This window comes from Crassostrea angulata, chromosome 5, assembly GCF_025612915.1.
Source record: "Crassostrea angulata isolate pt1a10 chromosome 5, ASM2561291v2, whole genome shotgun sequence".
NCBI classification, from domain to species: domain Eukaryota; kingdom Metazoa; phylum Mollusca; class Bivalvia; order Ostreida; family Ostreidae; genus Magallana; species Magallana angulata.
Genome location: NC_069115.1, coordinates 18,587,460 through 18,610,628, shown reverse-complemented (window position 1 = coordinate 18,610,628; position 23,169 = coordinate 18,587,460). Strand labels below are relative to the sequence as shown.

Here is a 23,169-nt window from a genome sequence, read left to right as displayed (position 1 = left end):
TAATTTAATTTTTCAAAGTTAGTTTATATTGGTTAATACCAACTCTCTGCATTTTTTATATTGTTAATTATTTATTTAACAAAGAATTGGTTTTTAAAATATTGATAACTTATTATCTTAATATTTATAACAAATTTACAGTAAAAAAATCTAGTAACATTGATTAATGTTGAATTTGAAAAACCAAATACCCTATAATACTCTCTCCCGGGTATTTGCTTCCACCACTTTTTGCCAAATATTTCGATAATCATAATTATCTCTTTACCCAAAAGTGTTTCATTCACTAGAAAGAAAAATGTCCAGATTATCTGCCATAAAACTGCTACTCAATGTCCACCTGGTTTATGATACGAGCGAAAATTGAAACCGAACGGGAATTTAACATTGCAGAAAATGACTGCCACTTCAGAAGGGGACTGTAATTATTATGGGATATTCGTGAAGAATCGTAACGTTACGTCGATGACCTTTGCTGACGTCGAGCATGTTGCCGTTGTTCGCGCAGACTTTCTGGATGTTTCGGTATTTGTCCAAGTTTTAAACATACAGCTTCCGAGGATAACTAAACATATCCTATAGTCTGCTATTCGACTATAAACTATATAATTCTAATATCATAAACATATATCAGTCACACAAAATAAGATGCCCAGTTCCAAGAAGGGGAAGTCAACGAAGTCAGTGAAGTCTATGGAGGTATACAATAATTCATCGTGTCAGTAATATCATTTCAGATTCTTTAAGATGACTGCAATATATTTGACATCACTTTTCTTTGGTATGGGCCTAACGTTAAAATCCCACGCCTCATACAAATGCAATCCCTTTTTTAAATGTATAACCCTATTTATATAAATTTTAATGATAACTTCAATGTACCTGATATTGAAAATGTAAACTTTCCTCTGGCGTCTGCTTCGTATGATGTCACTATAAAATATTTGTCCTTGCCCTTAAAATACAAATGGGTGCCAAGTCATTTTGCACCTCGTTCAATTACATCCATATGTTAATTACATATGTAGGCTAGCCTGATTTGGTCTTAGGCCAGTTTTACACTACATAATAAAGTATAGTCAAACATTGAAAGTATATAATAATACATAATGAGCCATTCACAACTTGCAACATGAATATAGGTGTGCAAATTGAAATTGGAAGATATATTTCAAGAATATTTTTTTCTAAGGGGGAGGGGGTGAAATGGGTGTGGAAAAAAATGTAAATTGTGAATGGCCATTTATGTGCAATATAGTTTAAATATGAGCCTTTTACAATTTGCATATCCCAGAAAGTTCTGAATGGACAAATTTATGAGTGTGCATATTATATGCAAGTTTTACAATATAGGTCATTTTAAAGGGGGGGGGGGGGGGGCGTGCAGCAATCTTGTTCATTTGAGGAGGATAAGAAATGTGAAGTCTACATGTCATTTTGTTTGAAAATTATGCATACAGAAACAGGACAATGTCTTTTAACACACTTAGAACGACTGTCGAACTGCGCAGCTACATACTTCTTTAGAAGATTAAAAAATCTGAAAAAATATGTAGGGGGTTCATTGGTGTCCCCTACACAGTTTGAAAGCTGTTTTAAGTGATTATATAAGGCATTACCCTGTTCTCGTATGTATTAATTTTCAAAAAAAATGACATGTAGGACTTTACATTTATTGCTTTTGTATCTTTTGGCAATAGTTTTGGGCAGAAACAAGCAAGTTCAAAAAATGTTTACATTTTTATCCTACTAATTAATAGATGGCCCCACACCCCCCTAAATCCAGAAAAACATGTATATAGGCATATATAGTATATACACATACAAGTCATGCACTGAGAAGTTGGGTTTGCAAACTCAGATTAATAAAGTACAGGTAAATAAGACTTTTTACAATTTATTTCCCAAATAATATGTGGGTAACAGCTATAGCTTTGTAGCCATTTAAAGCAATTCTGCAAATGTTTTGCTTTCCATTGCGAAAACATTGAAATTTAACATCGAAATATGACTCTCAGGTTAATTTTAAACCAAGGTCAATATTCTTTGTTCCATCCTATTCTGGCAAAAATAAGATTTTAAAAAAAAATTGCTTTCTGTTCCTCTGTAAAAGTTTCACCAAGGAATCATGAAATTAAGAAAAATTAATATTGGTGTGAGATCTTGACAATCTTTCAACTGAAAATGATTTGTGTAAACGTTGGGCTAGTGATCCTGGTAGAGTCTGAAGTTAACCCTATACCTAGGTACATACATTATACCAGTATACTAAATGTTACCGGTAATTATGAAAGCTTGTATCAGCTTACATAGTATTTTACACATGTGCAATATCAATTTTCTTCGTCGGCAACAGACATTTTAATGATGAAATACATTCAATTTCAAAAAGAAAAAGAACAAGGCAATGCGAGAAATATTGACGACCCCATGAAGAGATTATCTTCTGCAACAGGTAACAGCAATAAATTTGCATAAAATGGTTACATTTATAGCCATGAAAAATATAGTGCGTTGAAAATCAGACTTTCATTATTTATGAATCATGGTACAAAATGTATCAGTTATCAGAACCATCACTTGTAGAATTTTGTTACCTAGTTTGTATTTTAATCTTGTTTTTTCTACTTTAACAGGCATATATTGTGGTTTATGTTTCAGGTTTTTTTATTAAAATGATTTCATATACGGGCCAAAACCTCCCTAGTGGTACTGTGTATTAGTGTTAAAATTTATTTAATACATTAAGCAAAGAAATTTAAATTAATAAATCTATTAGGTATCAATCAAAATTATTATGATCAAGATAAATATTCCTTTTTAAACACCAGGAAGGTATCAGAAGAACCAATTCGAGAAATTAAGTTGCATTTGCTTATCTTTTCCTGATTGATGTGGCCCGGGGAGAAAAAAATTATTATGATGAAGATTTATATTCCTTTTTATACACCAGGAAGGTATTAGGAGAATCAAATTGATAAATTAAGTTGCATTTGCTGATCTTTTCCTGACTGATGTGGCCCAGGGAAGTGAGCAAATGCATGATGAGAAATACAAGTAACATTGTGTGTAATTACGGGTATACTCTTTTATTAAATATCTATAAAGGAAAGAAACATTTAACAGGATCTTCATTTATTTTCTCTTTATGGTCAGACTTTTTATTAAAGTCCCTGCTGTAAAAAGATCTCAGATGGGAATCGGCTTTTTTCTAAGATTGGAGGGATTTATGACCAAATCGAGAGAGCTAAAATTCAAACATGGAAAACGATCTGACATGTGGTGGACACTATTTAAGCCTCGGTCTCAAGAAGAAACCGCATCTGTGGGTCACGATGCAATGCAAGTCAACGCATAACAATCTATGTCCATGAGCTGGAAAACGTCATTTAATCCCAAACATTTACATGTAGGATCATCCTTCGCGGATCTGAAATATGGGTGAGACGGGGAAAAACCCTCTCAAAAACCAATAAAGGTCTGGCCAGGTAAGGGTCAAAAATGGTTCATGGGAAGGTGCCATTGTCGAGAGAACTTATCATCGTTATTGCTTGTGGGAATCCAAATGAAGAAATAGCTAAGTTTAAAATCCCGGTTCAAATTCCGAGTTTTGCGCATTAATGATAGAAGCCTATCAATTGACTAAGTTTGTTATACAGACGCCAAGGATAAATGAATTCAAACATAACTTAAAGTATTTGATACAAGAACCATCAATTGTCCACAAAATACCGGTATGATAGACAAGAGGCCCATCGGCCAGATTGCTCACCTGAACAACAATAACCAAACTACCTCGACAATGCAAAACTGAACATATCCTGCATTTTAAAGATTTTCTCCTGATATTCTTATTCTAAATTCTTAATCTACAAGTATATTATATCACCTCGAAACATGACCTTCACTATTTAAAAAAACGTTAATCCCCTTTACTTACTAATGCAAGTTTCGTTGAAACTGACCACATCTCAAGTGGGCTAAATAGTTGTGCTGACAAAATAATGTCATGCAAACAAGATATTATATCATGCACATGAAATAATACATTTTAAATACATACATGAGACGATAATTTATGCACACAGACGACAAGATGTTGTGTGTAACTGCACCATTTTCTTTATTAAAAGAACATGATGTCAACAAGGAAACCAATACCGGTGTATCTTATTAATTAAAGGTATGCCAGGCTGTTCATGCGCAACAGATTACCTACTCTGCAATCAACGATTCGAAAATGGAAACCAGTGACGATAGCTGAAATGATGGGCTTCCTAGCTGTTATTTTTTATATGGTTCTTATTCGTAAACCAACACTAACAGAGTATTGGTCCACAAGAAAGAGCCAAACAACTCCTTGGTTTAAAACCATGTTCCCGAGAAATCGCTTTCAACTTATTCTCAAATTCTTTCATACTGTGGACAACAAAAAGGTCCCCAAGCGAAAAAGTCCACATTACAGGTACAAAAAGTTACACTTGTTCGGTTATAATCTTTAGAATATCAACATGAATAATTTAATTTTGGTTGTAACACCTAATTTGATTGGCTAAACAAATTCATATTATATTAATTAAGAAATGAACTCAATGTCTATCCAAGTTATACGAGTATAACCTGGGTTGGGGCAATTTATGTTTTATAATCCGCAAAGCGAATTATAAAAATGCGTAAATAGCTCCATCTTCGCTAGCCAAGTGTTTTCGGTCCACTCTGCTCCCCACAAACCCTTGGCAGATTAAGCGATTTAAACTGTGGCTGACAGGTGCGACATCTAGCGAATGCACTGAAATTAAACTACTGGGTTCAACCAATCGCGCGATAGCTTTCATAACCTACTTGATAAATATCGTAAACAAGACAACATGGCGGCTATCAGTGTAAAAATATCGGAGATACAGAACTTTTTTCAGATCCAACTGACAGAAAATCAAATTCGTGGGATAAAGGGCTTAGCGGCTGGCCAGGACGTTTTCGTAGGCACACGGACGGGAAGTGGAAAATCTTTAATTTACGAAAGTTGTCCAATTATCTTTGGCGAGTCGAGTGTGTGTGTGGTAATATCCCCACTTCTCAGCATCATGAAAGAGCAGGTGAATAGACTATCTGGTCTAGGTTTGAAAGCAACATATATTGGGAAAAAAGATTGCTGTATAGACGACGTTACGAGGGGATATTATCAGTTTGTCTTTGGAAATCCTGAAGTGCTGGTTGGAAACGACAAATGGAGAGGAATATTTCGACATCCCGAATTTTCTCAACGACACAAGTTGACAGTTATTGATGAGGCACACACAGTTTATCAATGGTAGTGTATATATGAATTAATACCTAACAGTATAAATACAGTTTATTTTATGATAATACAATTTAGAATACCCTTATAGGAATATTCATGCCCAACATTTCATGATTAAAAAATGTATTAATTTATTTGAATTTGAAATAAAAATAGCTAACACTTGTCAAGTAAGAGTGTCAAATATTTAAGCATTGAATCATTATTTCATGAAAGATATAGTAAATTGGCAAATAAATTATTAGTGACATAATTTCATCTACAAGGACTGACTGTTATTGCTATTATGTATTTCATAGGGGCGAGAAAAAGGATTCTGATGATGCCTTCAGGGAACATTTCTCAAAGATCGGCGAGTTGAGGTCCCTCAGTTTGAACATTCCACTACTCTCTCTTACAGCAACCGCAAGTCCGTCAAATAGGAAACGAATCCTGAAAAGTTTATGTTTCCGTGATAATCACATTGTAATAATTGACAGTCCTGACAGACCAAACATCAAGATTAATGTTAAATGTGTAAAAAATAATTCTGACATTAGTGACATATTTTCATGGGTTATTGACGAACTCAACTCAAGGAAAAAAAATGCACAAAGAATTGTGATATTCTGTGAAAGCATTAAAGACTGCGCCGTTCTCTACACCATGTTCAGACGGAAATGTGATGCTTCTTTAGTACAAATGTTCCACAGCAAAACCGCAGAGCACATCAAGGAAAAAATTCGCATTGATATGGAGTCAGAAGATGGCCAAATTAGGGTCCTTATTAGTACAAATGCTGCAGGAATGGGAGTGAACTTTAAAGGCCTGCATAATGTTGTTCACTATGGACCTCCACGTGACCTTGACACACTAGTACAGCAAATGGGCAGGGCAGGAAGAGATGGTGAATTCTCTGTTGAATTAATTTTATACAAAAATCATAAGGGACATTTAAAAAAAATAGACAGCGACGTTCTTTCATTGATAAAATCAGAGGATCAGTGCCGAAGAAACATTTTGTGTAAAGCATACAACGCTCATTCACACATTTTTGAACACTTGCATGAATGTTGTGATTTTTGTGAAAAGACCTGCAAATGCTTAGACTGTCCTAGGCTATCTCATCCTGTATTTAATGCAATTGAGCCACAGGAAGAGGACGCATTTCAACGTGATGTGACTGATGAGAATAAGATAACTCTCAAACATAAACTAGAACTTTTACAAAGTAATCTACCTAAGTTATTTGGCAACAATTCGGAACTAAGTGTAGAAACTATTAAGTGTATTACTGACAATTGTCACAGAATATTTACAACAAGCGATGTGATGGAATATGGAACAATCTGGCTGCTCGACACTGCTGAACAAGTGATTAAGATTTTTGATGATGTATTTGATGATATTATAATATATGGTTCATCAGACTCTGAAAACGACTTCACTTGATGTATTAAGTTGTGCATATTGAAGTTTAATTTTGTCAGAATTTAATAAAAGATAAGTAAATTTCACAGATAAAATTTTATTTTATGTATATTTTCAATCACACTTAAATAGCCTACATCATGCAAGCAGAATTTTTAGCATGGTGTAAATTTAGAACCTGAATAGTTCTGAATTATTTTCTCTAGAAGTTATTCTAGTGATTATATGACTCACTTTAAGAACCCGTGAGAACCTCATTTTTTCAAAATGGAATAAGTTGGGTTTTTTTAAAGTTAAATTGATTCCAAAATTACTAAAAATTTAGCTTAAAAATTCATAAAAAATTATAACAAGTCAGAATCTAGCTATTATTGCCCTTTATGTTGACTCGTTAAAATGAATTCTCAGTTCATATTAATTGATAACACACATTCACAATGTATAAACTTTTACATCATTTCAAACGATGCTCTCTCCTTTTGCTTACTTATCCAAATGTGCAGTTTATGAAGGTTTACCTTTTCAAAAACATCTTTTATGTTTTTGAAATTTTCAAATTGGCGCCCTTGAATGTTTTCAAAGATGTCACCTGCCATCAACTCCATCAGCATCAAATTTATGTCAGAAGATTTATCAGTCTTTGTCCTTGATTTACCAGAGGGTTTCATTGACACCTGATACCTAATATTCTCTCTCAGCTCATCTTGGATTTGACATGCTAATGCTGTAGTCTGGGCACTATTAAAGGTAAAGTTTGAACCCTGCTCTTTTATTTTCTTCTTTACTAGCTGAACACAAATTTCCACTAAGTTGTCATTTGGAATGTTTCCATCAATAGTTCCGTTAAGATTTGCTGTTGTATTCCATTTGTATTCAAAGGCTTGCTTAGGTGTTAAGATGGCCTGTTCATAGGCCATCATTCTCCACAGCCAAAGCTGATACTTGGTATGTCCGGCAACATTTGCACACAGCATTTCAAATTTTGCATTCAAAAATATCCGGTTTCCGTCGCCCATTTTATAAGCATCAGATGTATCTCTTAAGATAAGAGCAGCTTTCATGAACGACGACCGCCATACTGCAACCTTGTCCCCCTTTTTGGGTTCTTCTCGTGCAGCAGTAAGGAAATGCCAATTGTGTTCTCTCTCTAGATGGCGTTTAAAGTGTCCAATTGTCTTGTAGTTTTTCTGACACGTGCACATATACTGACTGGTGACGGCATCAAACATGCTATGTAGCCTGGCATTTTGTGCGTCTAGCCTGGCAGCTTCTTCAACCAAATCTTGGAGATGAGTTGATCCTGGGAGTTTAGAAATTTGAAAAGTTTCATTAGAACAAAATAAATGTTAACCGAACATAATAATATATAAATAGTGCCTGCTTGGGAGGGTACCAGTTGAAATTGACACCCCTCGAAAACCATTGAATATCAATTTCAACTGGTACCCTCCCAAGCAGGCACTATTTATTTTATTATACTGAATGTCTTTATTTTATAGCAAATTTTACTGCTTTTATATAGAAAAGACGTGAGTTCTACGGCGAACCGTACGCGCATAATATACGCGCATGTAACAATTCGTTCTATCGGCTTGTTGCCAAGTGTGTTGCTAACGCCGAGGGTATTAGAATGAATTGTCAACTGCGTCTAAACCAATCAGATTTTAGTATTTAACATGAAAGTATAATAATTACTATTATTCTATAAAACTTATACCTATGTGTCTCCTCAAAGATAAATAATAATTAGTATTGTTTTATAAAACTTATCCCTATGTGTCTCCTCAATGAATAATGTTCATGGAATTAACCTTGATTGATTTTTATGGTTAGATGGTTATGATTTTGCTATAAACTGCATAGGTGGAAAAGGAAGAAAATCGGCTTAAAAAAATGACTTAAATGTAAACTATGAATAATCAGCAGGTGAATTATGTGTTGTATTCAAAACAAAAAGCATATATTAGTCATATACTGTATTGATTTTCCTTGCTTAATTAATAGAATGTCATATTCATTATGAGAAAGAGAATCACGGTATGAACTTTGTACATGTTTCAATGGGGTTACATGTAATGTTAACCTTGCAAGTTGATATGTTTGTTGATCACTGCCTCAGCCAGATTTCTAAGCCATGATAGCTGCTCCTCATTTGAATACATTGATAAAATGTTGGGGTTCCACTGTTGAGGAGATCCATTTAGGTCATTCAGTCCCATAACATCCATTGTGGCCCCAAGTATAAATGCATCCAAAGCATCCTCCACAAAAGCATAATGAGCTCTATGAAAATTTTATGGATTATATGGATGTATAACTACATGTACAATTTTCAGTACACACCCCCCCCCCAAAAAAAAACCCCAAAAATAAACACACAAAAAACAAACAAAACCAAAACAGACTGACAATAAAATATCTGTGTTTATCTCCTTAAGTTAGGAAAATTAAACCAATTAATAGACATACCTGTATGCTTCAACAACTTTATCTTTTCCAGTAACATCCACTCTGTGAATGACATTTCGAAGTTGATAGAGTGTTCCTTGTTCAAATGCAGAGGATGGTTTGTAGAACTCCTGGTATATAAACTAGTCAAGAAAATACAAGAGCAATTATTGATATATGTATCAGATTAATAAAATGAATTGCAAAAATATTAAATAATATCCCCGATATACATGTACTGACTACTGATATGAAATATATATATTAACAAAGTATGCCTTTTTAGAAAACATAATTCATCAGATTTTTACTTTTTATGATTGATGTGCCATAGAAAAAAAAATAGTTGATTCTTTTGAAGTAAATTTGACAATTCAAACATTACAAATTCTTTCACTTCAACTGTTAGTAGGCTTTAATTTGTGAACAATATGCAATGTTAGTTAAATTTCAAATTTCATGCAAACAAACCTGAAGCATCATACTAAGGCATTGCATAACACTTGGGAAATTGTATATAATGGATTAAAGTAAAGTGTTTAATAAAAAAAGTGGTGGCTAAACTACCAGCATCCATTTTCAATACCTATGCATTTTGACTGTGGAATCACTTATATGTGTGGGGGTTATTTTTTTTTTAATTCATTGTATTTTTTATATTAAACTTGAGGCTCATAGAATTTTTACTATCTTGTTTAAAAATGAATAATAAATTCATTTATCAAGGATGTAAATTCACAGGTGAGTATCCAAAAATCTTGAAATCACAAATAATAATAATTCTACAGTAATTCATCTAACTTGTAATAAAATAATGATAATGGAACACTTACAAGAGTAACAAACACAAGCAGAAACCATCCAAATAACCAACAACTCCAAAACAGGAACTGAACCAATTCTTAGAACAGGAACAGAATATCAACCAAGGGGAATACCAGCAAAAAGTTCATCATTCTGTGAAGGCCCTCTGGTCTGTGAATAAGTCCTCCCAGTTTGTAATAATCTGTTTCACAGTTCTGCATTGCGAGTTGTGCTGTGTATGCTCGCTCATTAGTAAGCACATCACCACCAAATACTTTCCTTTCTAAAACTTCTGCTTTTTCCCCAAGAGTATGTGCTATATACTTCTGATGAATGTGCTCCAATATGCTAATTATGTCATCATGCAAATTTTCATTTTTGTCAAGCAAATCAAGTATGAAATGAGTTGACTTTTTTGAGGTTTCCTCCATGAAAGGATGATCGATGTGTTTTGGAACACAATGAGCAAAAGACTTTAAGCATTTAACATGTCTTGTGATAACCTTCAGTATATGATGGTTCATGTTTCTTTCCAAAATATTGATGTCTTGGGCATTGGGTAAAAATGAATGGTTTGGTAGTGATAAAATGTCATGCTTGGGTTTATCATCCAGCATAGTTGAATCTAGCACTCTTCGTTGTAAACCAACTAAGATAAACCAGTGAAAACTTTTCCTTTGATTTTCTTTTGTCATAGAAGAAGTCGATTTAAGAATGTCCAAATTGTCACCAATTATATCGAACGGGGGCTGAATTTCAGATTCTTTTAACTGACTTTCAATTCGAGAAATGTACTTCTCCCCATAACATTTTGTGGACTTGTCATTTGACTGGGCAACACAACTACTTGGATCTACCTCAAAGCTTGAGCACATGGACACAGCAGGACATTGTACCAACCCAACTTTAGTGAATATATTAAGTGGCAGAAGATGGCAAGCTTGTGGGACGGTAGATGTACATGTATAGTTGCATGAATCTGTTGTGTAGCATGACATATTTGACTTAGCAGTGGCTGTGTCACTGACGTAGGCAGTTGAAAAGTTCATGTCAAAGTATGAGTGCATTGTCACTCTAGAACATATACCTTGCTGACTGGAGTCTGTGAAATAACTGGAACTATCAGTCACATCTTGTTCATGGAGTGCAGATACCATTTCTTTGGTTTTCTTCTTGTTGAACTGAAGACTTGATTGATGCACCTGACATAGAATTGTGTTCTCTATCTTCTTCTTCTGAATGTCAATCAGTGAAACATGCTTCTTGTGAGTAGCTGAACAGCCCACAGAAAATCCAAGGCATCTAAGCAAATCTATTGTCTAATATGAAATGAAATGTAGATCATGTAATACATACTTATGTGCAATCACACATTAACACAAATCTAAATCTTAATTGTAATTTGATAAGGAAAACAATGGCAAGTGAAATGTTTAAAATCATAATGAATTTACATCAGTCTGAACATTAAATTGTTATCATACTGTCCAAATCTAATATGTTTCAAAATATAAAACCTACGAGGTAGGGTGATACAATCAACAATAAAAAAACAAATAAATTACTTCGAGTAAATTAGCTGTTTAAATGATGATTACAGTGAGTAATGAATATCCTAAATATAATCCTTGTGTCCTGAATATTTTGAGTATTTTTTTCAAAGATTGCATTAATTTTAGATGAAAAAAGTAAAACTGGAAATGATTATTGTAAAAAATGAGTTTGTTTAGGGATTGAATTTTTAAGTCCTTAACCTTAGAATGAAGGTGATACTAGTGAGAATAATTGAATAAATGCACATACTTCATCAGTGGCTCCACCATGGTCTAATAACTGACCTACAGCATGGTGAATAAGTGACATATTTTGGTTTCTGTGGTGCAAAATAACTGCTGCTGAAGATACCAAAGCTACAGGCTTGGTAGTGTTCATAGTATCCTCCAGTATCTGGGAGAAGGCTGGAGCTTTCTCTTTCAGTTCATTTGCAATTTTTAGAAAATCAATTGAAATTATGTCCTCAGAGGTATTGCCCCTCAAAATTGAAGGATCATTTTTACCACAAAGAAGTTTACATTCTTCTTTCACACACTTTGAAAGAACTTTCACTGCCTTCTCTTTAAAGTTTTTAACTTTCACCAGTTTATTAAGAATGACCTCTGGTTTATTGCCTCTGACAATTCCCACCATCACACTATACAGTCCTTTCTCTCTTATTATTTTTGTCCGAACTTTTCTGTCATTTTGTCCTCTGTATGATATCTATAAGTTAATTTCAATATAATAATTATAATACATGTATATTGTTTGATATAATCTAAACTTGTGATTCTTTAACTATAACTACTAAAAGCTGATATATATGAACCATTCATGAGTACCTTGGCTTTCATTGGGGAGAACAGCAATTGTTGAGGCCGCTTTCTGGAGGAAGCTGAAGTTTCCATCTGCAACACTGTTTTCCTGGGTGTTCCAAGAATATGCACCTTGGATTTGCGTGGGGTTGGAGTGTGGAGAATTGTCCTTTTGGTGCGGTTAATACATTTTGTAGGGGTGACGGGACATGTAACCACACGCGAGGAAATTCCAACTGAAGCCTTCGTTGATACGGACGTCTCTATTGCCCTCGACGATAGTTTATTTACAGTATTTTTGTTCCGTAATTCTTGTAATATGGAAGCTTTTTCCACAGCTAATGCGTTTAACTTATTTTCAACGTCAAAGTCAATTTTCTCTAATTTGTTCAATTTGTTGAAACATACATAACACAAATAATGGGAATGTCCGTCATTTTGACTCGGGCTGTAATTCAGAACTTCTGTCAGTTGTTTTAAAACCTTAAATGATGATGAAAAGATTAATCGCCGGTATTTTAATGGTACCGGACCCCAACACAGTCGGCACATGCCTCCACTTACGGAGGCAGCCATTACTGTTTTTGCATGACGTATTTGATTATGAGAGATATCTTTTCATTGGATCCAAGCTTTACCCTTGGAACCAATGAAAATTAGCCACAGTTTTTATCGCTAAATCTGTCAAGGGTTTGTGAGGAGAGGTACGGATCAGAAACCCTTGACTTGGGAAGATGAAATAGCTCAGGTAATACGAATATAACTTGGATAATTTTCTGTAATTTGCTGTACAAACTGAGTCCATTTTACTTCAAAATCCAAAGGTAACGGCGGATTAGTACGTTTTAGACGTTGGTGCATTGTGACGTGTCTTGTGACATGCAAACCAGGTTATACAAATTTAAATAATTTTTTTCTATCCAATCAAATGCCGCGTTACAACCAGAATTAAACAAGATATCTGTGAGCCAATGCTCAATAGTGATACCCCCGCTCTGATGTGAATATGCAAAATAAGCAAAGTCGACATTTAACAGAAAGCTGGCATCCGATTGGTACAGAAATATATCCCACAATATGGCATGCCTAAACAAATAGTGTGTTAAAATTTCAAGCATCTGCGAGAAATAGTTGCTGAGAAATCTTTGACGAAAATTTGTTTGAAAATTTTGGTTAAAAAATAAGCAAAGTCGTCATTAACAGGAAGTTGACGTCTGATTGGTCCCACAATATGGCATGCCTAAACAAATAGTGTGATAAAATTTCAACCATCTGCGATAAATAGTTGCTGAGAAATCTTTGACGGAAATATGTTTGAAAATTTTGGCTAAAAATAAACAAAGTACTCATTTAACAGGAAGTTGACGTCCGATTGGTACAAAAAAACATCCCACGATAAAGCATGCCTATATTAATACTGTGTAAAAATTTCAAGCATCTGCGATAAACAGTTGCTGAGAATTCTTTGACAAAACTTTGTTTAAAATGTTTGCTAAAAATTAACAAAGTCGTCATTTAACAGGAAGTTGACGTCCGATTGGTACATAAATATATATCACGATATGGCATGCCTATACAAATATTGTGTAAAAATTTCAAGCATCTGCGATAAATAGTTGCTGAGAAATCTTTGACGAAAATTTGTTTGAAAATTTTGGTTAAAAAATAAGCAAAGTCGTCATTTAACAGGAAGTTGACGTCTGATTGGTACAAAAATATATCCCACGATATAACATGCCTTAACAAACACTGTGTAAAAATTTCAAGTACCTGCGATAAATAGTTGCTGAGATAAATGCGACAGAAATTTTTGTTTCGGACAGACAGACAGACAGACACACAAGGGTAAAACTGTATACCCACTCTCCTTCGGAGCGGGGGTATAATTATTGTTGTATAACATAACTTGCCTACACCACAATACCAGGCGCATGCATAAAGTGACGTAATGTTAAAATGTGTACAAATTAAATTTGTTTTACTTAATTATTTGCTTTATTTTCTAAATTTTGCTGTAAAATTATTTTACCATCTTAAAAAATATGAATGCAATGAAGCAACAAGTGTAACAGTTTCATTTTATATTAAACAACTTTCCTTTTTCAAAGACCAGAATAAATTTAAGCCTCTCTTGGACATTGCTAATACATTGTTTAGACGGCATTATCAACCAGAACAAGATGTCTGTGTTGACGGAAATCTTGTAGGGACAAGGGGCGGGAGAGACATGCTTCGGTATATATCATCTAAGCACTCAAAATTTGGTATCAAGTTTTGGGTTCTTGCTGAGAGCGCCACAGGTTACATCATCAGGATGACCTGCAATTTAGGCAAAAAGTTTCAGCCAGTAACATCAGGTTTTTGTGAGGGAACAACAGTGTACATGGATTTATTGCGTGAAAGCCTTCTCCTTGGTCCAGGTTATCATGTTTTTCCGACAGTTTTTTCACTTCCATTGAATTGGCCAAAGCTCTACGAAACCATAGGACTTTCCTCACACGCACGATTAGGTCAAATCGGCGACTACCAGCAACGATCAAGGATGCGAATGTAGATTCAGAAACAACCCATTTCATGAAAAAGGGTGATCACCTTCTTGCTGCCCATAAGAGATATAACAGTCGACGTCCTGACCGTCTATTATCTACTGCGATTTCTGCCGACTCTTCTAAAGGTGTGCCTCAAATTATCTGAGCATACAACAGCAGCATGGGTGAAGTCGATGGTGCAGATATGCAACTATCTTTTTACAGCAACACAAGAAAATCATTGAAGGTGTGGAAAAAAACGGCCTTACACATTTTTCAACGCATGTAGCTCAATGCATATGTGTTATACAAATCTAACACCTCAGGGAAAGTGATTAGCCATCTCCAGTTTTGCCAGGAGGTGATTGACAGGTTACCTATGCGCCATTTGAATGAGCTGCCTCGACGTAGAATTCCTGTTCCTCCATATAGAACCCTTGCCAAAACAAAATTGATTAAACTTGCAGGTACGAAAAGCATTTTAAATGGAAAACTTAATGGAAATTACAAAATAATATATATATGTACATCAGAAGTTTGACTATACATGAATGAAAACAAGATATCTGTGAGCCAATGCTTACTAGTAATACTACCGCTGTGATGTGAATATGCAAAACAAGAAAAAGTTAACATTAAACAGGAAGTTGGCATTCAATTTAAAAAATATATATATCCCAAGATATGGCATACCTTATTAAATGGTGTATTAAAATTCAAGCATCTGCAATGAAATATTTCTGAGAAAAATGCGACAGAAAGACGGATAGACAAATAAATGGACCGACAGACAGACACACAAAGTAAAACAGTATACCTCCTACTCCTTCAAAGCAGGTGTATGAAAATGACAATTATTGTAGGTCACCTTGAGAAGGATTGTATTATCTGCTCAAACAAATCTCTTGGCATTCGTAGAGAAGCAGAATGTTTTTTGCGAGTTGTAGAAGGGGGGGGGGGGGGGTTCACTTCAATTGCAAAAAACAGCATCAATGCCCTGAACAGTGAAAATATCCTTGTAGGTACATGTAGGCCTAACTGTATTGGCTAAGTGTTCAGTATTCTTGAGTGTAACTGTTAAATAAAACATTAATGAATCTTCCTTCTTTTCTTGCCGAGTACACCAATGAAATAAGAGAAACTTCTGATATTAAATAAAATAAATGCCTTATATACCTGATAACTTATCTCTTTCAGAGATTTTTTTTTTGATCTTATGTATATATTAATTTATAAGAAACACTAAAGGAAAACCATGCATTCTGATATATTGTCATCAATATTACCATTTTATATTGATAACACGTATAAATTACTATATTAAACCTGAGTGATATAACGCACAGGGTGGTGAAATTTTACTTCCATGGTAGATATTACCTGAAATATTACAATATTTCAATACTACTTAAATGTGATCATATTGAAATAATTGTATCCCCCTCCCCTTGAGAGTTCTTTCATAGTGAATGAAAATAACATTATAAATATATACTGGAGGGGGGGATATATCTAAATCCCCTGATCAATATTTTTATGTGATGACATTGTTATTTCTGTCAAGATATATATCTACGCTTAAGCTTACCAAAAGGTCAGCGGTAGATGGCCCAGGTCCTCAGTTCCAAGAAACATGTCTGTACGGCTCCAGGACAAGGGTATTAAGGCGCTGATGAGTGTTCACTGTAATTTGAGCTGTATTGATAAGTGGCGCCGAGCCCGACGTAAATACCACAACATGATGATTTTAATATATTTTGAAATTGCATATAGATAGACATTCTCTACATTTCAAATAATTTGATCATTCTACAGTTTATACTATGCCACAGAGTTAATAAGCAACTGTTATGATATGATTAGGAAATGATTATCATTAAAATTGCTTTTTACCGGTTCATCTCTCATAATATACTCTATTCTCGACAATATATTTCGAGGACCACTCCTCTCCATGTTTGACACAATGCCAAAACATGCCCATATGCTACATGAAGTTTACGCATCTGTTTTTACGTACAAAAATATGAGAAAACAATTCCATGACAATGAATGTGGATTTGGTATTTGGTTATTGTCTGTCCCAAGATATTTATGCTGCATATTTGAACGATTTTGAATAAAAATACACATACCTGGGACAGAAGTGCAAATAAAATTGATGAATGGGAAAATTCCCAAGATGACCTCATTCACACATTATCATTTTTCCTTCGTGAAGATTCACAGGAACAAAAACAGATTTTCTACGGAGATTTAAAATGGGGAATGTTGATATCTTTTCTCCATTCGGAAATACTCGGAATACCTCGCGCAATTTTTCAACGTTATCATCCGGGCGTCTACATCTCATTGGCAATGGAAAAACCCTGTAGACTTTTTATTTTTAGCCGTGTATTGATACCCGACAAGCTAGAGGGGGCGTTTCAAAAAGCAAATATTGGGATTTTCTCATACTATTGAATGAACATCGTCTGAACCAAGATGTATTTATAAATATCGAAAAATTTAAGGAAATAGGCGGCAAAAACATCTTAGGATGTGTGTTGTTTCGTATATTACTGAATTAGAACTAATGAATTTTATCATTATTAAGAATTTGACAGTCATATTGTCAAAGAAATAGCAGTATGGCCATTGTAAAATGACGTTAAATACGCCATCATTGAAAATTTAGTTATGAAAACTTAACACTAAAGCGTAATTTGGATGTTGTGCATTTGATTGTGAATTAGTGAAAATGCACTCTCTGCGTAAAATTATTAGAAAGAAGTAAGTTTTAAAACAAAATTTGATTAAGATAAGTCCAAAAAATTTGAACAATGAATGTCAAGGTCATTGTTGCTCCATATGTTCATTTCACCATGGATCGGACACAAATTAACCATGCATCGGACAGTTTTCAGTGCATGGTTTTTATCTAATAATAAGGATATTATGTGCCCATTGCTTGTAATATAATTTAAATGTGAAGTAGAATAAATATTTAAAAAATAATTGATACAAACATTTTCCTCAGACCACTTAATATTCGAGTTTTACGGACACAGCCTTTTATAGTCCAAAGTTCTAGTAGGAGCTGGCACGATAAATATTCCTTTAAACAGAAACACTAGTCTAAATCCCTATATATGTAGATTTAAGGTTTACAATAAACTGTTTAAAGAAATCTGAATGGCAATTAATGAATTGATTTTCTGAACCTTTGTATTTTTGCATTAAAACCAGAAAATGTTATTTTTAATTTCTACTGATAGTTGTCCGATCCATGGTAAATATTGTCCGATCCATGGTGAAATAGTTCAACTCTTCATTAATTTGGTTTATTTTCTATATTTTTAACAATTTCACATTTATTTCTCCAATAATTAAGCAAGGGGAAAACCTATATCTTTTAAAACAAGTTTTATTTATATTTGGACGATATTTGATGCATGTACAAAGTGAAAAATCCAAAGGTGTCCGATGCATGGTGAAATGACGTCAAAGTGCATGTGCCATAAATACATTGTAACACTATTTTTATGACGTCATCATGGTTACTGTACAATGATACCCTGTTTACTTTTCAAGTCGGGTGATTTCACAGAGATATCGGACACCCTTTGATTTTTCTTTATGATTATGCATCAGTTATAGACCGAATATAAATTAAACTCGTTCTAAAAGTGAATTTGTTAAAAAAAAGTTGAAAATAAAACAAATTAACGAAGAATTGAACTATTTCATAATGAATCGGACAATAATTACCAAGCATCGAACAGCTAACGCATACAGTGAAGATTATATGTAATATTTCGGAAAAATAAACTAAGTAAACTGCTTTTTAGATTTGTTTTAATGTAAATAGTAATTAAATTGACAGCGTGTTAAGCTAGGGCTTCTGTTTAGGAATATTTATCATTGAGGGTGGTCTTTATCGTGCCAGCACCTGCAGGAACTCTGGACTTAAAATGCGGCATCCGTAAAACTCGAATTTTAAGTGATCGGAGAAGACATGATTTATCATTTTTTTATCCATTTAAGGTATATCACAAGGAATTGGCACGTCAAATGTAAATTATTAGAAAAAAAAGTCATTTATAACTGCCCGATGCTTGGTTAATTTCTGTATGATCCATGGTGAAATAAAGAAATGAACTAAAATGACTGACATTAATTGATCTCATTTTTACGACTAACTTCAATCAAATTCTGTTTCAAAATTAACTTTTTCAATTTTGGGATAGAGGGTGTGATGCACGTATTCAAATTTAAATACACAACATAAAATCGTTTGTGAAAAATCTTAGCAAGCTAGTGTTTATGATGGCGTTTATGACTTCGTTTTATGATGCCTATATTGCTATATGCCTATATTGTTATTTCTCCGACATTGGAATCAGGGTTTGGAATTAACAGTCGCCCACTCGCCATTTGCGACCAAACTTCCGTGTGGGCGATTTAAAAATGCAACTTTAGTTGCCCGCATGGCGATTAACAATTTAAGAGACAAACGTCTTGTTTCCAGATTTTCATTTCGGCAACAGTCGTAGTTTCGATCATTAAGACGCTTGACTTAACAAATAAAACACTTTACAGTCATTGCGTCTTGATGACCAAGATATCTAACATCGTAATCAGTGTAGTGTTTCGTATTTTGACGAGAAACGTTTGTTTAAAAGCGCCTAATTGATTTTGACAATAGTAATCATGTGGCGGTTTATTGATGGCGTCAGTCAGCCAAAGAAAACAAAAGTAGATAGAAAAGAATATCACGATGAGTAACGACAAAACTAAAAGGTAGCGCAAGTTTTTAAATGCTTGGACCATTAACAGGCCATGGTTAGTTGACACTGAAAAGGGCATGATTTGCTCCTATTGCAAACATACCTACGAGTACAACAGGGTCCCGTCTGTTTCTTATAGGCTGTACATCGTACAAACTAGACAGCATAACAAAACACGAAAACTCATTACAACACAAACATGCAGTGAAGGTGAATGAGGGAAAGAGTAAGCCAGTAGAAGAGTCTGAAGCTCGCAAGATAATTTCTACACTTAACAAAGAGAACTTAGAAAAGTTGGAAAAAATGTTTCGTACATGTCATGCTCTCATTAAAAACAATAGACCCCTTAGTGATTTTACATGGATATGTGATTTAGATGAAATGAAAGGATATGATTTAGGAAGAACATATAGAAACATTAACTCTGCCAAAGTTTTTATTCAGTGTATTGCTGATGTTGAGTTTCAGAAGATAGCTAATCAGATAAAAAAACACTAAGTTTTTATCTGTAATTGGAGACGGGTCAACTGATTCAGCTGTGAAAGAGCAGGAGATGTGGTTTGTTAGAGGATGCAGAGCAGGTATTGTGACAGTAGATTTCATTGGTGTTCATTCAGCGAGTAAAGCTACTGCAGAAAATATTGTTCACGGTTTACAAGAGACAGTTGTCAGTAATTTGAAGATGGACTGGAATGAGATATCGAATAAGCTAGTTGGTTTGAGTTGTGATGGAGCCAGTGTAATGACAGGATGCAAATCTGGTGTAAGAGCTATCCTGGAGAAAGACTGTCCATCAATTGTTACTATCCATTGTATGGCTCTTCGGCTAGAGTTAAGCTTGAAGGATGTTACCAAAAAAGTGAAGACATACGAGAGAGTGAACATTTTGTTAGCTGGACTGTATTATTTTTATCACAACAGTGCTTTTAATAGAGCAGTTCTACAGAAAACATATGAAGCTACAAAGTCTCAGGATGAAAAGCTGTTAATTCCAACGAGAGTTGGTGGAACGCGATGGATTGGTCATCAGGTCACCGCCATAACCCATGTGATCACATCTTACAAATTCATTGTAACCCATATGGAACAGGTAAGTACTTTATACAGCAATTTTGATTTTATTTTTTAATAAAATTTGTTTTTACAAAAGTCAAAATGTTCCTAATTTGTTTTTCTATTTAAAGTTATTAGAGACAAGAGAAAGGGTTTCATCTGATGCTAAAGCTAAATCAAAAGGCTTTTTGAAACTCTTGAAGTCTAAAGTTATTGTTGGATTCATGCTTTTTTTGCTGGATGTCCTTGCACCTTTGCGTCATCTATCACTGAACCTCCAGGACAGGACTGCATTAATATCATGTCAGCATGATTCCCTGGCAAGCGCTCTTGAAGCCGTTTTGAAGAGTAAAGCAAGGTTTGTTCTTTTGTAGTTTTTCAGTAATTACAGATATTGTTATACCCCCGCTCCGAAGGAGATGACACCCTTGTGTGTCTGTCTGTCCGTGTGTCTGTCCGTCCGTAACAAAAATTTCTGTCGCATTTATCTCAGCAACTACTTATCGCAGATGCTTGAAATTTTAACACAGCGTTTGTTAAGGCATGCCATATCGTGGGATATATTTTTGTACCAATCGGACGTCAACTTCCTGTTAAATGACGACGTTGCTTATTTTTTAACCAAAATTTTCAAACAAATTTTCGTCAAAGATTTCTCAGCAACTGTTTATCGCAGATGCTTGAAATTTTTACACAGTATTTGTATAGGCATGCCATATCGTGGGATATATTTTTGTACCAATCGGACGTCAACTTCCTGTTAAATGACGACTTTGTTTATTTTTAGCAAAAATTTTCAAACAAATTTTTGTCAAAGAATTCTCAGGAACTGTTTATCGCAGATGCTTGAAATTTTTACACAGTATTTGTATAGGCATGCCATATCGTGGGATGTATTTTTGTACCAATCAGACGTCAACTTCCTGTTAAATGACGACTTTGTTTATATTTTGCCAAAATTTTGAAACAAATTTTCGTCAAAGATTTCTCAGCAGCTATTTATCGCAGATGCTTGAAATTTTTACACAGTGTTTGTTAAGGCATGCCATATTGTGGGATATATTTTTGTACCAATCGGACGTCATCTTCCTGTTAAATGAGTACTTTGTTTATTTTAGCCAACATTTTGAAACAAATTTTCGTCAAAGATTTCTCAGCAGCTATTTATCGCAGATGCTTGAAATTTTAACACACTATTTGTTTAGGCATGTCATATTGTGGGATATATTTCTGTACCAATCGGATGCCAGCTTTCTGTTAAATGTCGACTTTGCTTATTTTACATATTCACATCAGAGCGGGGGTATCACTAGTGAGCATTGGCTCACAGATTTCTTGTTAATTCTTAAATTCAAAGTCAAAAGTTTGATGCTGATGTATTTCAGTGATGGGCCTAACCTCAGAAAGCTACATGACCAGTACGAGGGCACAGAGTTGTGCAATACTGGCTTTCAACACTTCAGTCAAATAAAAATAGCTTTCATTGAAAGCATTCAGTCTGCCCTTCAAAAGAGATTTTCTGAGTTTTCACCTTCATCAACAATGCCAGTTGTTAATGCAACGCAGATAGCTGATTTAAAAGCATGGCCACAGGAATGGCAAGATCTGAGAGGTTTATTGTCTGTTCATGTATTGGTTTGAACTTTCAAGTTTGAATTGATGGTTTTAGTTAGTTCCAGATTCAAGTTTATTATGTTTAATTTCCAGGATCAGTTTACATTGATTTTTGTTTTCAGGTTCAGATCTAATTTTGCATGCATTTTGTGTTTTCTTTTCCATTACTTTTGAAAGTTTTTCTAGAAAATCTTTGAAAGTAATATAAGTGACTGTAAACAAACAAAAATAACCTAGGTTGAAATATACATGTAAATACTAAAAAATTGTTATAAACTTTGCAGAATTTGGGGATAAGGAGTTGCGAACTCTACTTCAACATTTTGATTCTGTCCTGAAACAAGCTGGAGTCAATGTTCTTGAAGCTGTAATAGAATGGACAATGTTGAAAAAGGAAATATTAAAGAGGTAAATATATCCAAAATATATGTGCAGCAAATTACTTAACAATATAAGCTTTGAGAAACTTGTTAAACTTCTCTGTTTAAATTGTAGTGATCTTCTTAGAAGTGATTGGGTTTTGGTACAGAGAAAATATGAGAACAAGTTTTCCAACATCCTTGCAGTTATCGACCTCATATTTACCATGTCACCAAGCTCTGCAGAAGCTGAAAGGGGATTTTCCCGATTGAAATGCCTAAAAACAAATTTACGATCTAGGCTCAACCAGACCACTCTTAATCATGCCCTCTCTATCAAACTCCACTCAGAATATGTAAGGGACATTGACCCAAAGCCAGCAATACATTACTGGAACCACAGATCTGATCCAAAGCCAGCAATACATTACTGGAACCACAGATCCATAAGGCAAAGGCGCCCTTCATTTGAAAGGAAGAAGAGCAGAGAGACTGAAGAATTGGAGGAAAACAGTGATGCTGTGAATCATC

The 23,169-nt window shown here is 34.4% G+C and overlaps 3 protein-coding genes across 3 annotated transcripts; 2 read left to right on the top strand and 1 right to left on the bottom strand.

Annotated features, from left to right (window-relative positions):
• Window positions 1-4,693: 4,693 nt before the first annotated feature.
• Window positions 4,694-7,025, top strand: LOC128183416 (uncharacterized). The gene is made up of 2 exons (XM_052852403.1): window positions 4,694-5,311; window positions 5,602-7,025. The coding sequence occupies exons 1-2, from the start codon at window positions 4,869-4,871 to the stop codon at window positions 6,731-6,733; spliced, it is 1,575 nt and encodes a 524-aa protein (XP_052708363.1). The 5' UTR covers window positions 4,694-4,868; the 3' UTR covers window positions 6,734-7,025.
• Window positions 7,026-7,072: 47 nt separating this feature from the next.
• On the bottom strand, window positions 7,073-11,827 carry LOC128185187 (uncharacterized). The gene is made up of 6 exons (XM_052854848.1): window positions 11,768-11,827; window positions 11,167-11,283; window positions 11,052-11,066; window positions 9,182-9,303; window positions 8,796-8,995; window positions 7,073-8,012 (listed from the first exon to the last, which is right to left on the bottom strand). The coding sequence occupies exons 1-6, from the start codon at window positions 11,825-11,827 to the stop codon at window positions 7,162-7,164; spliced, it is 1,365 nt and encodes a 454-aa protein (XP_052710808.1). The 3' UTR covers window positions 7,073-7,161.
• A 7,714-nt stretch (window positions 11,828-19,541) lies between these two features.
• On the top strand, window positions 19,542-23,013 carry LOC128183423 (zinc finger protein 862-like). Its single transcript, XM_052852413.1, has 4 exons — window positions 19,542-20,702; window positions 20,797-21,023; window positions 22,564-22,687; window positions 22,775-23,013. The coding sequence occupies exons 1-3, from the start codon at window positions 20,166-20,168 to the stop codon at window positions 22,574-22,576; spliced, it is 777 nt and encodes a 258-aa protein (XP_052708373.1). The 5' UTR covers window positions 19,542-20,165; the 3' UTR covers window positions 22,577-22,687; window positions 22,775-23,013.
• The last annotated feature ends 156 nt before the right edge of the window (window positions 23,014-23,169 follow it).